The 17,731-nt window shown below is 46.4% G+C and overlaps 1 protein-coding gene across 1 annotated transcript in view; it reads left to right on the top strand.

Annotated features, from left to right (window-relative positions):
* The window catches only part of LOC120979761 (copine-8-like), a 212,485-nt gene that overhangs the window by 84,603 nt on the left and 110,151 nt on the right, over positions 1-17,731 (top strand). The window contains exon 5 of the mRNA XM_040408717.1: positions 11,825-11,864. Within this exon, the coding sequence (XP_040264651.1) occupies positions 11,825-11,864 (40 nt within the window). The remainder of the gene's footprint in view (positions 1-11,824; positions 11,865-17,731) is intronic.

Below are 17,731 nucleotides of genomic sequence, written 5' to 3'. Positions count from 1 at the left end.
TGCCTTGCCTCCGCCGGAACTCCGCACCGCCCCCATTATAGTCAATGGGGACGGAGCAGCAGTCCAGGGGCACACGGTCACTAGCGGCAGGACGGATCCAACAGGCTGTTTACCCGACGGAACAGCCTGCCGGAGGTCCGTGCTGCTAGTGTGAAAGTAGCCTTAGTCTTTCTATCAGGCAACATGCGGCAATCTGATTGAAAACAAAAAAGAAAAAAACACCTTTTGCATTGCTTATTACAAGGGGTATGTCTGTCGACAGGCTGCTGACAGAATCCAATGGCAACCATCAGAATTGTGAATGCACTCCTGGAGTATATCACAGGTTTTTAATGGTTTTTGGCCCAGCAAACAGCATGCTATAGGGTAGGTCATCAGAGTCTGATCGCTGGAGGTTCCACCACTGGGACAAGAACAGGGGCCACGTGTCCCCTCGATTTAGAAGACCCATGTTTAAATTCTTATGAGTTAATTCATGGCCCCTGCAGCTATAGTCAGAGTAAAGAATGGCTACCTAGAGCGTCTCTCCTTCTGGAGGACCCAGGATGTATGCACATTACACATTGAGTTCAATGGGTTCTGTGCAATGCTTCATTTCCCTTGTGGTGGCGCTGTAGGGAAATCAAACACTTACTGCCAGGTTCCGCTACAGATTGGAGCTGATCGTAGGGGGTGCCACCATCAGCACACCCTGCAATCAGCTTAGCATCGAGGACAAAAACTGGACAAGCCCTTTAAAAAAAAAATATTGGAAGACAGAGAAAGGAAGTCATCGAATATGTCAGACCAGCCTGGGCATTGTCTCCTCCCGGCCACTCTCCCTGCCGTGCAGACGAGTCCTGCACCTAATTATATCCGAAACCCCGCTCTTCCCTCACAGTCTGTTTCTCACATCTAAATGAAAAATTCAGGACGTTTGTGACATTTTCTAAGCTTTCCCACTGTCAAGTCAACAGACAGAAGCAAATTTGCAAGTCAAGGTACATCATTACGCACAACGCCATTCAACACAACGGTGATGAGTCAGTGGGGGCTGCACGCTCCCGGTGAATGAATCGTGCGTGTAGGATTCAAAAAAGGGTCTATTTTTATGTTCATATAATGGAATTGTACTGGAAGCATGCAAAAGGGAGAATCTTTTATCTTCTGCTAGTAGGAATGTGGTGCACACACCGTTACCTTGATCTCTGCTGCATATATATTTTTTAACTAGCGGTAACTGGAAGGCTAATATAGGAAAAGCAATTGTCACATTACAGCGACAGGAAAGGCAAAGCCCAAACTGCACAGGAACCTTCAGAGGAACCTGTCATCCAGGCCTATACACTGTTATGTCTGTTGCAGGGTCTGCTGGGGTGGAGCCTAACACTGGATTTTGCCCCGCCCCTGCAGATCCCATACTAGACATAAGGGCTCATGCACATCAACGTATTTTCTTTCCATGTCCATAAAAAAATTTTTGCAGACCATATGCGGAACCATTCATTTCAATGGGTCCACAAAAGAAAAACGGAAGTTACTCCGTGTGCAATCCATTTCTGTATGTCCGTATTTCTGTTCCGCAAAAAAATAGAACATGTCCTATTATTGTCCACATTACAGGCAAGAATAGGACTGTTCTATTAGGGACCAGCTGTTCCGTTCCGCAAAATACGTAAATGCACACGGACGTCATCCTTCTTTTTAGCGAATCCTTTTTTTTGCGGACCGTAAAATACATACGGTCGTGTGCTTGAGCCCTAACAGTGTATATGTTTTAAACTATAAAATAATGCGTGGGGAGGGGTCTGAACCCAATTAGTACAATATCAGAAGTAGCAGGAAATCTCAGATACAAAAAAATAAACCTACAAACGACTGCTGATTCCTCAATATTCCCAAACAATATTACTAACAATATCATAGTTTTAATTATTATCATATATTAAAACCAAAGTGAATGGAAGCAGAACTGCAGTAATCAGGCCTGGCCACAGCATAGTGGATGGAGCGGTGGGTTTCTAGTTGGGAGCACAGGTGCAGTAACCAGGCCCGGACACTACACAGTGGATGGTGCAGTAGCGGTCTGGTTGGGAATACAGCTGCAGTAATCTGGCCCGGCTACTAAACAGTGGATGGAGCTGTGCAGTTCCAATAGAGAGCTGAGCAGCAGTAACCTGGACCGCAAATTACACCGTGAATGGAGCTGTGGGTTTCCAGTTGGGAGCACAGGTGCAGTAACCAGGCCCGGACACTACACATTGGATGGAGCTGTGGGGTTCTGGTTGGGAATACAGCTGCAGTAACCAGGCCCGGACACTACACATTGGATGGAGCTGTGGGGTTCTGGTTGGGAATACAGCTGCAGTAACCAGGCCCGGACACTACACAGTGGATGGAGATGTGGGGTTCCGGTTGGGACTACAGCTGCAGTAATCAGGCCCGGACACTACACAGTGGATGGAGCTGTGGGGTTCCGGTTGGGAATACAGCTGCAGTAACCAGACCCGGACACTACACAGTGGATGGAGCTGTGGGGTTCCGGTTGGGACTACAGCTGCAGTAATCAGGCCCGGACACTACACAGTGGATGGAGCTGTGGGGTTCCGGTTGGGAATACAGCTGCAGTAACCAGACCCGGACACTACACAGTGGATGGAGATGTGGGGTTCCGGTTGGGACTACAGCTGCAGTAATCAGGCCCGGACACTACACAGTGGATGGAGCTGTGGGGTTCTGGTTGGGAATACAGCTGCAGTAACCAGACCCGGACACTACACAGTGGATGGAGCTGTGGGGTTCCGGTTGGGACTACAGCTGCAGTAATCAGGCCCGGACACTACACAGTGGATGGAGATGTGGGGTTCTGGTTGGGAATACAGCTGCAGTAACCAGACCCGGACACTACACAGTGGATGGAGCTGTGGGGTTCCGGTTGGGACTACAGCTGCAGTAATCAGGCCCGGACACTACACAGTGGATGGAGATGTGGGGTTCCGGTTGGGACTACAGCTGCAGTAATCAGGCCCGGACACTACACATTGGATGGAGCTGTGGGGTTCCGGTTGGGAATACAGCTGCAGTAACCAGGCCCGGACACTACACAGTGGATGGAGATGTGGGGTTCCAGTTGGGACTACAGCTGCAGTAATCAGGCCCGGACACTACACAGTGGATGGAGCTGTGGGGTTCCGGTTGGGAATACAGCTGCAGTAACCAGACCCGGACACTACACAGTGGATGGAGCTGTGGGGTTCCGGTTGGGACTACAGCTGCAGTAATCAGGCCCAGACACTACACAGTGGATGGAGCTGTGGGGTTCTGGTTGGGAATACAGCTGCAGTAACCAGACCCGGACACTACACAGTGGATGGAGATGTGGGGTTCCGGTTGGGACTACAGCTGCAGTAATCAGGCCCGGACACTACACAGTGGATGGAGCTGTGGGGTTCTGGTTGGGAATACAGCTGCAGTAACCAGACCCGGACACTACACAGTGGATGGAGCTGTGGGGTTCCGGTTGGGAATACAGCTGCAGTAACCAGGCCCGGACACTACACAGTGGATGGAGATGTGGGGTTCTGGTTGGGACTACAGCTGCAGTAATCAGGCCCAGACACTACACAGTGGATGGAGCTGTGGGGTTCTGGTTGGGAATACAGCTGCAGTAATCAGGCCCGGACACTATACAGTGGATGGAGCTGTGGGGTTCCGGTTGGGAATACAGCTGCAGTAACCAGGCCCGGACACTACAAAGTGGATGGAGCTGTGGGGTTCTGGTTGGGAATACAGCTGCAGTACCCAGGCCCGGACACTACACAGTGGATGGAGCTGTGGGGTTCCGGTTGGGAATACAGCTACTGTAACCAGGCCCGGACACTACACAGTGGATGGAGCTGTGGGGTTCTGGTTGGGAATACAGCTGCAGTAACCAGGCCCGGACACTACACAATGGATGGAGCTGTGGGGTTCTGGTTGGGAATACAGCTGCAGTACCCAGGCCCGGACACTACACAGTGGATGGAGCTGTGGGGTTCTGGTTGGGAATACATCTGCAGTAACCAGGCCCGGACACTACACAGTGGATGGAGCTGTGGGGTTCTGGTTGGGAATACAGCTGCAGTACCCAGGCCCGGACACTACACAGTGGATGGAGCTGTGGGGTTCTGGTTGGGAATACAGCTGCAGTACCCAGGCCCGGACACTACACAGTGGATGGAGCTGTGGGGTTCTGGTTGGGAATACAGCTGCAGTAACCAGGCCCGGACACTACACAGTGGATAGAGCTGAGTGATTCCAAATGGGAGCAGAGCTGCAGCAAAGCGATTGGTGAGGGTAGTAGTATTTTGAACCTTACCGATCTGATATAGATAAAATCCCAAGGATAGGTCATTAAAGGGGTTTTCCAGGATCTTAGCAATACATATAGAAATATCTATGCTTACCTGCTTCCCCCTGCTCCTTTCCGGCTCAAGCGCTGTCTTCACTGCATCTCCACCAGTCAACTTCCACATGGACAGAGTGAGATGTGCTGCTGGTGCCAGTGACTGGCCTCAGCAGTGTCCCCAAGCAACACGTGGCCCAGCAGTGAATTGCCATTTTGGAACACGTCACCACTGAGGTCAGTCATTAGTGCCATTGGTGTACGTGACCTGTGGGGACGGGAAGTACAGTGAAGACATGGAGTGGCAAAGAGAAGGTAAGTATAGATCTCTTCACAGGTACTGCTAAAGGGGAAGAAATTAAATATTTAAAAACAAATTCTTTAACTACTAGAAAACCCCATTAACTACTCCTTATGTCTATGTGGAAATAGACCCCCATAGCTGCTCTCCTGGCAGTAACGCCCATGTGTATGCCCTTTCTGACTACAAATATTGTCACCGCCAGTTGGTCACAGACCACTTACAAGTTGTGGGTGAAGTGGTCTCCCACATTAGCCATTAATGAGACGCCATAGAAAGCCTCATTAACTCCCCCGCAGCGGAACTTCCTCACGGGCGAGCGTGCCTTGTACTTCAGTGCAGTCCTAGACTTAAATGAGCTCTCGAACAAATAGTAGGATTAGGGGCCGGGAGACGGATCTTCACGCTGTGCTAATGAATTACAGGACGAGGAAGATTTCACAGTAAATTTGCCAGAAATGTTTCCAGTGCATTTCCACTGAAATTAATTAGCTAGAAAAGAGGAAACGGGGTCAGGCGCGTCGTCCTCTGCCGGCAATACCTGATTATACACACATCCAAATATAGCAGCAGATGCAGGAGGAAGATTTACATCGGTGAAATGTCAGACGGAAGGATGCGGCGCGGTACGCGATCTGACCGCGGAGGCTATACGGACGAGGCCAGGCTAGTACATAGGTGTGGGAGAAGGCACCCAGGTGGGCTTAATTCTCGCCCTGGAGAAGGCTGAGATAATAGCTCAGTGGCATGACTTCTTATCTCCCAGTTCTGAGACATTATCTCTGGGGAGAAGAACAATCTGAAGGGTCTGGGCTCCAGTAAAAAATCTATACTGAGCCCCCACCCCCCCTCCGCTATAAGTGACCCTTGAAGACCCCTCAATTTGACCACAACCATCTCAGACCAGGCCCAGGACAATTAATAAAATAGGTAGATTGGGTAGTGTAAGGGCCTACATTGGAGATGGAAAAAATTTGGTCCAATTTAGATGAATCCAAATGAATTCTACCCAAAATCGAAAGTGCTCTGATTGCCTGGAATGCGCGCTCTCTCTCCCTCTCTCTATCGCTCTCTTTTCCTCTCTCCTTTCTCTACGCTTCTCTCTCCCTTCTCTTTTCTCTCACCCTTCTCTGTCTTTCCTCTCTCTCATCATCTCTTTTTCTCTCCCTTTGTCTCTCTCGCTTTTTCTCTTCCCCTCCCTCCCTCTCTCCTCCCTTTAAATTCTCTTTACCTCTCTTCAATCTCTCTCTTATCTCTCTCCACTCTCTCATCTCTCTCCTTTCTCTCAACCTCTCTCCTCTCTTTGCCCTCCCTCACTTTCTCTCTATCTCTCTATCTTTCTCTTCTCCTCTCTTCTTTTCTCTCCCTCTGTCTTCCTCTCTCTCTCTCCTTTCTCTGCCTCTCTTTCTCTCTCCCTCTCTCCCTCTCCCCTCTTTCCCTCGCAGTCTCTTTGATTCTCCCAAATCGATCACACATTAGAATCAGAATTTTTACAAAATTCAGGTTGAATTTCAGAATTGATTCGCTCATCTCTACCCTACATGCCATAGATGCCACCCATTCAGTCAAGGGACTACAGAATAAAGAGGGACCCCAGCTCGGGCTCGCTGCATCCTAGTTCTTATTGGGTTGTAAGAACCTAAGCCCCTAAGGTACCAACGTTTAAAGTCAAAATCAGGACAGTTGAGCCCCAAGAATGCCCATGAAATGTCCATTTTTGGGTGGGGTTTGCACAAGTCTTGCTCAATTTATAGCCCAGTCGGCAAGACTGTCCCAGCAAAAGGGGGACTGATGCCAAGTATGGGACTAACAAGGATGGGTGCTTCATGCTCTGGATGGGGCCAGTAGGCTTCAATTTGATTTTGCTTTCTACACTATTGATGGGCACAGGTACGTGGCACTCCTGACAACTAAAGCAGGTGCAAGCTTTAATAAATGAACTGTGCAGGAGTCAGGAGTGAATCTATAGGGGGTGTAGATGTATCTGTCGCATCTGGACCCTGCTGCCCGATGAGGCCCAAAGGCCCCTCGCCTACATACGAAGACTCTGGTATTATAAATGGCACATGGTGCGTGGGATACAGTAATATGATGGATGTGTCTGGTATAGCAGCCCATCCCTATTGAAGTGAATGAGATTGAGCTGCAGTACCAGACACAACCCAAGCGTGAGGGTGGCGCTGTGTTTTTAGAAAGAAAAATCGGTCTCCCTTTTTTCTAATCCTGAACAATCCCTTAAATTATTATAATTTCTTTTTTTAAACAAAAATGGAAATGATTCATTCAAAACGAGAACAATCTCAAGCAAATGACGGTGGTTTATGAGCGGCTGTGTGATGACTGTGCGCCTGGCAGAGGGTACAGTGCCCACTGGCAGAAAGCTGATGTCAGTGATTCACAACGCCTCTTGACTCATAGTGAAGCCAAGGAATCTGCAAATTGCCCCCTTAGAGGAAATGTCGGGTGTCTAATTGTTTCTGAGTGAACCGGGGAGGAGGAATCTTGGCGAGATCTCAGTCATTTACAGATATCTCGTTATTACATTTAATTAAGCCGCTCCGTCAGCTCGATAAACAGGAGGATCCCGCTCGTCGGGGAGATGAGCTGTAGTCAGCCCATAATTCATTTATGAGAGGCTTTTCTTGTAGCTGGGATCACCCGGGTCACTCTCTCTGGATACACGGGAAGTAATATGTGATATGCGGCTGTTTCGCCTGAAGACACATGTATGCTGGAGAAGTAACTATACATTTTTTTTTAAATGAATAATTTATATTAAAAGACCGAGAAATAGAACAATAACACACGTACAAGGTGCAGAGCAACATATGAGCACAGAAAAAAAATGTAGTATAGAAATATTAGAAAAATTTATGTAATACAGCATAATCGTGCACATACCGCCTATAGTCTGACACTAGAATGCAAGCAATATATCTAGGTGTAACTTCTGTGGGGTTTCGCTCTGGTAGACAGGATTAGCGGACGCAGTGTAGAGGCAACAACAAGTTCTTTGGATCAAACAGTTCAGTGTTTTATTCACACTTTAGGCAAGTGACAAAACAAGCAAAAAGTCACCGTGCGGTGTTGGTGGTAATTCACACCATGCGGCAATTCTGCCTCAAAGAGTCCTTGCTGATAGCAGCACCAACCTGTTTTCATGCCAAACAGGTAGCAAGCCTTCATCCAGACACAAGGCTCCCAGATCCCAACACAGAGACTTCGCTTCTTAGCCCAACTGCCTATTTAAGGACAGCCAGGTGCTGCCAAAACCCGGACCAGCACTTAAAATCTGGTCCGGTATTTGACCTCATCTGGCTGTAAATCGGCCCAGCAGCACATGCTGTGAGGCATTTATGTCCTTGGCCTGGCTTATTCAGTTGAGAGGGGAGTGGTCGGTCACCAGGCGGAATTTTATCCCCAATAAATAATAGCGGAGAGACTCGAGTGCCCACTTGATGACCAGGCACTCTCACTCTCTCCACTATACTATACCGGGTGTCAGCTGGGGTGAGCTTAAGGCTGAGGAAGACAACGGGATGTTCCTCCCCATTGATTTCCTGAGACAGTACAGTACCGAGACCTACTTCGGAGGCATCGGTCTGTACTATAAACTCCCTTTTGAAGTCGAGCGTCACCAAAACCGGGGACCCGCACAGGGCCGACTTCAAATCAGAGAAAGTCTCTTCCGCCCGATCTTCCCAGCGAACCATCGTTGACTTGAGTCCCTTCAAGAGTCCTGTCAAGGGCTCAGTTAGAGTAGCAAAGTGGGGAACAAACCTCATGTAATAGCCCACCATTCCCAGGAATGACTTTATTTGCCTAGTGGTGACAGGTCGGGCCAATTCTGTATCACCTCTATTTTGTTCACTTGGGGTTTGATGGCTCCGCGCCCAATGACATACACCAGGTACTTAGTCTCTTCTAACCCTATCGCACATTTTTTGGGGTTAGCGGTCAGTCCAGCTTTCCGAAGGGAGTCCACTACAGCCTGCACTTTGGGTAGGTGACTTTCCCAGTCGGTACTGTGGATGACGATATCGTCCAGGTAAGCCGAAGCGTACCGACGATGTGGACGAAGCACAATGTCCATTAGTCGCTGAAAAGTGGAGCGGGCGCCATTCAGACCAAAGGGTAAGACCTTATATTGATACAGCCCCTCAGGCGTGATGAAGGCAGATTTCTCTTTGGCAGCCTCCATTAAGGACACCTGCCAGTACCTTTTCGTGAGGTCCAAAACAGAAAAATACCGGGCTTGTCCTAACATCTCGATAAACTCATCCACCCGGGGCATGGGATACGCATAGAACTTGGAAACCTTGTTAAGTTTTTGAAAGTCGTTACAAAACCGCAACGTCCCTTTCGGCTTGGGTATCAATACTATAGGACTGGCTCACTCACTTTTTGACTCCTCAATGACGTCTAGTTGCAGCATTAGCTGCACCTGCTCCGATATGGCTTGTCGCCGAGCCTCGGGTACCCGGTATGGTTTTAATCTGACTTTTGCCTGAGGCTCAGTGACAATGTCATGCTGGATTATGGAAGTGCGTCCAGGGAAGTCCGAGAACACATCCGTGTTCCGACTAATTAACTCCCTGGCCTCCTGAGTCTGTTTAGAGGAGAGGCTGTTAGCAATTTTCACTGTGGCAGCCGCTTCTCTTGCATCAGACAGAGGGGTCGGTACCTCTTCCCCTAGAAAACCCGGCCGCGGGCTGTCTTTCCACGGTTTGAGTAAATTCACATGGTAAACCTGCTCTGGCTTTCGCCGCCCTGGCTGGTGTACCTTGTAGTTTACATCTCCAATTTTCTCAAGTACCTTATAGGGCCCCTGCCACCTAGCCAGGAACTTAATGTCCACGGTCGGCACCAGAACCAAAACCTGATCACCTGGGTTAAAGACTCTGGGCTCGGTGAGCTGCCTCCATATGCTCCCTAACAAGAGGCAACACTGTCTCTATCCGATCTTGCATCTGGGTAACGTACTCAATTACACTTTTATGTGGAGTGGGTTGTTCTTCCCACGCCTTTTTGGCCACGTCCAAGAGACCGCGAGGGTGTCTGCCGTATAGCAGTTCGAAGGGCGAGAACCCAGTAGAGGCCTGGGGCACCTCTCGCTCTGCGAACATGAGAAAGGGAAGAAGGAGGTCCCAGTCCTTCCCATCTTTAGACACTACCTTTTTGAACATATTTTTTAATGTTTGGTTAAACTGTTCTACCAGACCGTCCGTTTGCGGGTGGCAAACAAACGTCCATAGTTGTTTTATGTGCAGCAACTTACAGAGTTCCCTCATCATCTTGGACATAAAAGGGGTCCCTTGGTCGGTCAGAACCTCTTTAGGTAGTCCCACTCGGGAAAACATCTCCATTAACTCCTTAGCTATGAGTTTGGCAGAGGTATGTCGCAGTGGCACTGCCTCCGGGTACCGAGTGGCGTAGTCTAGAATGACTAAGATGTGTTGATGCCCTCTGGCGGACTTCGGTACTGGGCCTATTAGGTCCATAGCTATTCGGTCAAGCGGTACTTTGATAATCGGGAGATGTACTTGGAGACTACGGAAATGTGGCTGGGGTCTAGTTATCTGGCAGGTCGGGCAATACTTACAAAACTTCCACTTCTTTGAATATGCTGGGCCAGTAAAACCACTGTAGAATACGATCCTGAGTTTTCTGCAGCCCCAGGTGACCCCCGAGAACATGTTGGCAAGTGACAAAACAAGCAGTCATAAACAAGCAAAAAGTCACCTTGCGGTGTTGGTGGTAATTCACACCATGTGGCAATTCTGCCTCAGAGTCCTTGACCATAGCAACACCAACCTGTTTTCACGCCAAACAGGTAGCAAGCCTTTATCCAGACACAAGGCTCACAGATCCCAACACAGAGACCTGGCTTATGAGCCCAGCTGCCTATTTAAGTACAGCCAGGTGCTGCCAAAACCCCGGACCCGCACTTAAAATCTGGTACGGTATTTGACCTCACCTGGCTGTAAATCAGCCCAGCAGCACATGCTGGGAGGAAAGTACGGTATCTGTTTTCCCAGACCAAACCTCTCACTGTGTCACACTTCATATATATGTTGTATACCTTCATAGATCTCCATAAGATACAGCTAGTGTGCTTCGATATATACACACAGTGTATACACTGTGGGGATTCGCTCTGGTAGACAGGGTGTGCGGACGCAGGACAGAGGCAAATTACCAGTTCTTAAATCAAACTTCCGTGTTTATTCACACATAAAGCGAAAACAAAACGTCACTTTGCAGTCTTGGTGTTAGTTCACACACAATGGAAAGTCCACATAGCAAAAATCACCTTGTTGGCAGTTCTGCCTCCTGCAGTCCTTAGCAGGCTTTTAGGGGGCCCATTTCCCTTACAGACGGGTCTCAGCCCTCCAGCACGGCACAAGCCTCAGATCCCAGCACACACACCTCCTGAGCTCCACTGTCAGACTGAGGTAATCCTTCTCACCTTCAGTGCTGGCTGGATTTTAGGCCTGGCAAAACCTGGCCTGGAACATGGGGAGTAGTCACCCATCCAGCACTTTGACTACTCCTAGTAAAAGCCGTCCCGGATCAGCTATACAGCCATACTAAGTAAGAGGATGTAGTGAGTATATTATGTCATGACATGTACACAGCACGAGCTGAATAGAATTACTTGTAAGGGCTCATGCACACGACCGTAGTTGGCTGGCGCCGTATTGCGGCCTCCAAACAGCGGGTCCGCAATATACGGGCACTTGAATGGGTCCTCAATCCAGAGGGTGTGGTGCGTAATGGCGGCATGGATTTTCTGTCCGTGCCTCCGCACCGCAAAAAAAATAAAACATGTTCTATTTTTTTGTGGTGCGGACGGACCACGGACCCATTCAAGTTGAATGAGTCTGCATCGGTCTGCAGCAGCCACATGCTTGTGTGCATGAGCCCTAGGGGATTAAAGACCGGGGTGAAAACTGGAATATTTCAGGATTTATAATACAAATATATGTTTAACTTTATAATTTGATCCAATCAGTTGTCGTTTGCCGGTGATAGATGCCCTATAAATGCTCTGTATATCTTAAAATAGGTGGACGTTCCCCCATATAGTGCACATACCTCCATAAGGCTCTGCTATTATATAATATTAACTCATATTCTCACATATTGTTTCTTTACAGGTTCAATGTGGACTCCCGAAGCTGCAATATATCAAAACACGTGAGTCAGTCAGTCGTTACTGCTAATTGGGTTTTTTGCTTAGTCGTCCATCCATAATGTACAGCTGTCACCCTACACCCTGACATGCTAAACATAAGCCACTATATACTGATATATACTCATGTATACAGCTACTATATACTGGAATATACTCATGTATACAGCTATATACTGATATATACTCATGTATACAGCTACTATATACTGATATATACTTATGTATACAGCTGTATACTGATATATACTCATGTATACTGATATATACTCATGTATACAGCTATATACTCTTATATACTCATGTATACAGCTACTATATACTGATATATACTTTTGTATACAGCTGTATACTGATATTTACTCATGTATACTGATATATACTCATGTATACAGCTATATACTGATATGTACTCATGTATACAGCTATGTACTGATATCTACTCATGTATACAGCTATATACTGATATATACTCATGTGTACAACTATATACCGATGTGCACAGATAAACAATTATATATACAGATACAAGTTGATATGTATAGGTATGTGTACAGATGGATATTGACATGTACATGTACTGAGTAGCGCGCCTCCAATATCTCCAAATCAAACTGCCTAATAGTAAATCAGTCTTAGTTGTTTGCAACAACCAATCAGAGCTTAGCTTTCATTTTTTCAGAGCCCTGTAGAAACTGAAAGCAGAGCTCTGATTTGCTGCTGTGGGCAACAACTAAGACAGATTTGTTTTTGAGTTTGATAAAAGAGGTCTATTGTGTCAGAAAGATGGCATTCTCCCCGGAACAGCGAGTAGTGATGGTGGAAGGCTATGTGCAAAGCAGATCGATGAAAGAAATGCAAGAGACCTTTGCCGACAAGTAGCCAGCAACAAAACCACCGGCTAAACGTTGTATTCAGAGTCTGGTTCGGAAATGGCATCAAACATGAAGGAACCGAGGCCTCCATCGATCAGGACGGCTGAAGTTGTGCATGAATTTCAGCAGCACATTGCAAGTAGCCCCCAAAAATCAACTCCAAAACCATCTCAGCAACTGAGACGAGCACTGAAATCTCTGAACCTGAAACCGAATAACATGTGTGCAGGAACTGAGAGAGTCCGACAACGCTAAATGACCTGCTTTTTCCAACAAGACGAGGCCACATGCCGCACCTCACGGGACTCTCCGGCACAGGGTCATGAACCGTTTACGGAAGAGCGAACTGTGAGCGAGGCGTTATGGGCACCACGTCCCCCAGACTTGTCCACATGCCATTTTTATCTGTGGGGAAATGTAAAACAGAAAGTGCCCTCTAACAATCCACATCCCCTGGAGGAACTCAAGGAGAAGATCACAAACACCATCCACAGCATCACAAGCCGTATCGGCCACCATAACCCGACCTGCCCAGAGATGCAGAGACCTGGACGGGGACCACCTTCAGTATCTTCTGTGACTTGTGGGTAATTGAAAACAAACAATCCACTTGCCCGTTCATCTGGTCGATCTATCTCTGGAGGCGCCTACTTTTCCATGGGCCACCCTGTATTATAATGTATACATCTATATACTGTGTACAGATCTATACTGAGGTATACAGATATGTTGTGTTGTATACAGATAAGTACTGACAGATACATAATGATACATATAGATATATACTAATCTGAACTGCAGACTTTATTCTGACCATTAATCCCCGTTATCACCATTTCTTTCTTTGCATCATTTAAATTGGAAATACAGAAGGTACGTCTCTATATTATCATACACAATACATCTGATAGGAACTGGATTTATAACAATATTCTATCTTTCCCTACTTCCTTCTCTCCTTCCTTTCTATTCCTTCCTTCATTCCTGCCTCCTTTTCTTCCTCCTCCTTCCCTTCCCTTTCTCCTTTCTTTATTTCTTCGTTCTTTCCTCTCTCCCTTTCTTACATCCTTCCTTCCTCTTCCTTACGTTCTTTCTTCCTTCTTTCCATCCATCCATCTTTTCTTTCCTATATTCCTGTCTCATTTATTTTCTGTTCTGCCTTCTTAACTTCCTTCCTTCCTTTCTTCCACACTTTACTTTCTTCCTTCCTTTCTCCCTCCTGCTCTCCCTTCCTTTGGTCCTACCTCTCTCCCACCCTTCCTTCAATTCTTCTTTACTTCCTCCCATTGCATTCTTCCTTGCTATCTCCCTTCTTCCCTCCCTTCTTTTTCCTCTCCTTTCCTTTTCCTTCTGTTCTTCCTTCCTTCCTTGCTATCTCCCTTCTTCCCTCCGTTCTCTTTCCTCTCCTTTCCTTTTCCTTCTGTTCTTCCTTCCTTCCTTCTTTCGTCCCTTCCTTGCTATCTCCCTTCTTCCCTCCCTTCTCTTTCCTCTCCTTTCCTTTTCCTTCTGTTCTTCCTTCCTTTGTTCCTTCTTTCCTTCCTTCCTTCCTTCGTCCCTTCCTTGCTATCTCCCTTCTTCCCTCCCTTCTCTTTCCTCTCCTTTCCTTTTCCTTCTGTTCTTCCTTCCTTCCTTGCTATCTCCCTTCTTCCCTCCGTTCTCTTTCCTCTCCTTTCCTTTTCCTTCTGTTCTTCCTTCCTTCGTCCCTTCCTTGCTATCTCCCTTCTTCCCTCCCTTCTCTTCTCTTTCCTCTCCTTTCCTTTTCCTTCTGTTTTTCCTTCCTTCCTTCCTTGCTATCTCCCTTCTTCCCTCCGTTCTCTTTCCTCTTCTTTCCTTTTCCTTCTGTTCTTCCTTCCTTCCTTCGTCCCTTCCTTGCTATCTCCCTTCTTCCATCCCTTCTCTTTCCTCTCCTTCCCGTTTCCTTCTGTTCTTCCTTCCTTCCTTCTTTATATGGAGAGAGGACTCACCTGTACTGTCTAATATCCATAAATTTAGAAAGCCACGTATTATATAGATATAAGCAGACTGGCGTGTAACTCTGCAGCAGATAATATAATTATATTGCTATTATTTCATTATCTTCCTGTGCTTTCTGCCAACACTATTGACACTGGGAAGTAGATTAATGCATTATATGGGCAAACTTGTTCCAGATACACCTCTGAGGCTTTCAAGGACATTTCTTGCAATCTGCTGGGGGAGAGCGGGTGGGAGTGCTTGGCACAGAGAGCTGAAGATGCAATACAAGTTGTGTGGAGAGAGGGCTATTCCGTAATGATTGCTGGCTATATATAGAGCCGCACGGGGAACGCAGCAAGTCCAGATCCTGCCTCTGCTACAACAAAGAGAGATTAGCTGAAATGAATAGCGCTCACCGTCCTCGATGGATCAATAAGCAGTGTGTGGACTCTGCTGAGATAATAAAGGGCAAATCAGTGGCCACTGTTGGAGGATAGGAGTAGGAGTCATTTCAAAATATACAAACAACGCCTATGTTATATATGCACACGGCCATTGCTCAGCCATCCCTTGCATTGGGGACCGCAACTTGCTGTCCCCAATGCACGAGCAACATCCCTGCGGCTGCCACAGACGTATCCAGACCCATTCAATTTGAATGGATCTGTGATCCGTCCGTAATGCAAAAAAATAAGAACATGTTCTATTTATTTGCAGTGCGGAGGCACAGAGAGAAACTCCATGGAACCAGCCCTGTACCTCACATGGATCCAAAGATCTCCCCATTCATTACTCTGCTAGATTTATATCAAGCTGACAATGGGAGTGTCCTTTCTGCTGCAGCTCAGGGGGCGTGTCCATGCTCTCCCTATCACAACTTAGGAGGCATGTGCGGCCATCTCAGTGAGCAGGACAAAGAAATAAGAAAAAGAATAAACAGCAGGTGGCGCTATACAGATATATTTTATTGAATAACTCACTGACTATGCAAAATTTTTAATTACATGCAATTACAAAAGTATTCAGATCCAGGTGCTGGTTTGAAATTTGTAGAATATTTGTTGTGGGACAGTCCCTTTAAGGCCTATTGATAGGATATTTTATAAGTGTCTAATAGGTGTGGGTCCCACTTGCTTAACTATTTTTGGGAGTCCTGTAGCATTGAATGGAAAGAACATCATCAGGCACGTGCAGCGTGCTTATCTTCATGCACGACGGGGCCCTGTTCTTGAGATAGCAGTGGATTCTAGAAGTGAAACCTGGGTCTATCTCCTAAAATGTATAGTCATGGTCATATAACATTATATTATTCTCCACCTTTTTTTTATAGGGACTCTCCTTTCAGATCATTTGCCAGAGCAGAGGGTGGTTAGAGAGAACATCCTCCATTACATGGACAGTCCACTGGTTTCAATAGGCAGAGTGTAATACTTCATTTCTCCTGCGGTGTCACTGCAGAGAAACTTTCTGACAGGGTCCTTCACCGATCACAGCTGATCCCTGGGGGTTCCTGCAATCAGCTCATTATCAGGGGGTACTTCTAGCAAAAGCGCATTTTTGTCTAAAGCCCAGTTTTAGTTCCTTCTGCATCTATTTCCAGGAGAATGACACTGTGTTATCATCTCGACCAAAGTGTTCTTGAGGGAACCTCCCTCCACCAAGACTCCCGCTCTCAGTATAAAAGTCTGTTTTCCCATCTTCAACTAATAATTCTTAATTTGGCCAAGAAGAAGCAGAAATCAATATTTGCATAATTTCGCCCCTTTTACACTAATTTATTCATTTAACTAGTCGCTCTCTCTGGGGGCATTTAATCCTTATTTGAAAATAAAAAATCAGAACTATTCATCACAGTCAGCGGGATGAACGCCCACCACCCGGCCCTCCAGCCGTTCCTATCTGCAGCATCCTGATTCGAAACACAAAATGTTTTCATGCTAGGAAGCGCTGGAGCCGCTCAGTGATTCCGGGTAAATCAAGATCTTTGAAACATCACAGCCTGCGCAAATTTATTTGCATTAGCTGTAATTTTAGGTTTTCTATTTCTGGCCCGTCTGCACTGGCAGAGAATATTCATGCTACAGCTAATTGTTCTCAGCTGACTGCTTGGCTATTTAAATAGGGAACTTTCCTCTCCTCGTTTACATGCAAAATACAACCGCAAAAATGGATGACAGCTGGTCGCCTTATTTCAAGGGACTGTATCGTCAGAAAATGACCTGTTGTTTGTATGATGTCTTCACTCTGACCACTAAGCCTCATAATAAACTGGCACTTTCTATTCTGTGGAGATTAATTCTCAGCAGTCATCTCATTATCATCACAAGCAGGACTACAATGACTGATAACACCTATACATAGATAATAATAATAATAATATTATTTTTAAGCACCATTAGTTCCATGGCGCTGTAAATCCAGACGGGTTACAAAAATATAAACTACAATAAACAAGAAAGTATTAACAGACTGGGACACAGGGGTAGAGGACCCTACCTGCAAGAGCTTATAATAGATAATACAGGATCCACCATTAACCATAGTTGATGTTGCAGCTTATCTACCCCTCCCTGCCAAATGATCTCTGCACAGGTCATTGAATCCCATAGACGTCAACTCTACAGGTTCCTATGGCCAAGCACATTTCTGAATGCTGCTAACAGCAGCTCGGAAAAGGTGGCCACTCTATAATAATGTACAGAAACTCAATGAGATAGGATGACAATTCTGTTCTGTAAACATCCCTTCTCAGCAGTCATCTCATTATCATCACAGGCAGGATTACAATGACAAGTAATACCTAAATATAGATAACGCAATATCTACCATGCACAATAGGTGATATCACAGCTCACCTCCTCCCCCTCTCTGCACAATGACCTTTGCACAGAACACAGAGCATGCCAACAACACTCTACCACAGAATAAAAAATCTACAATGAGAAAATAGAAATGGATTAGAAAAAAAACTAAGAATAGATATCAATATCTGGTACTAAATCTAATTAGTAAAAAAATAAAATAGGCTATACTGTACAGAA

Source organism: Bufo bufo, chromosome 9, assembly GCF_905171765.1.
Source record: "Bufo bufo chromosome 9, aBufBuf1.1, whole genome shotgun sequence".
NCBI lineage: Eukaryota > Metazoa > Chordata > Amphibia > Anura > Bufonidae > Bufo > Bufo bufo.
Note: the sequence above shows the minus strand (reverse complement) of the source record. Positions and strands in the feature narration are given on the sequence as shown.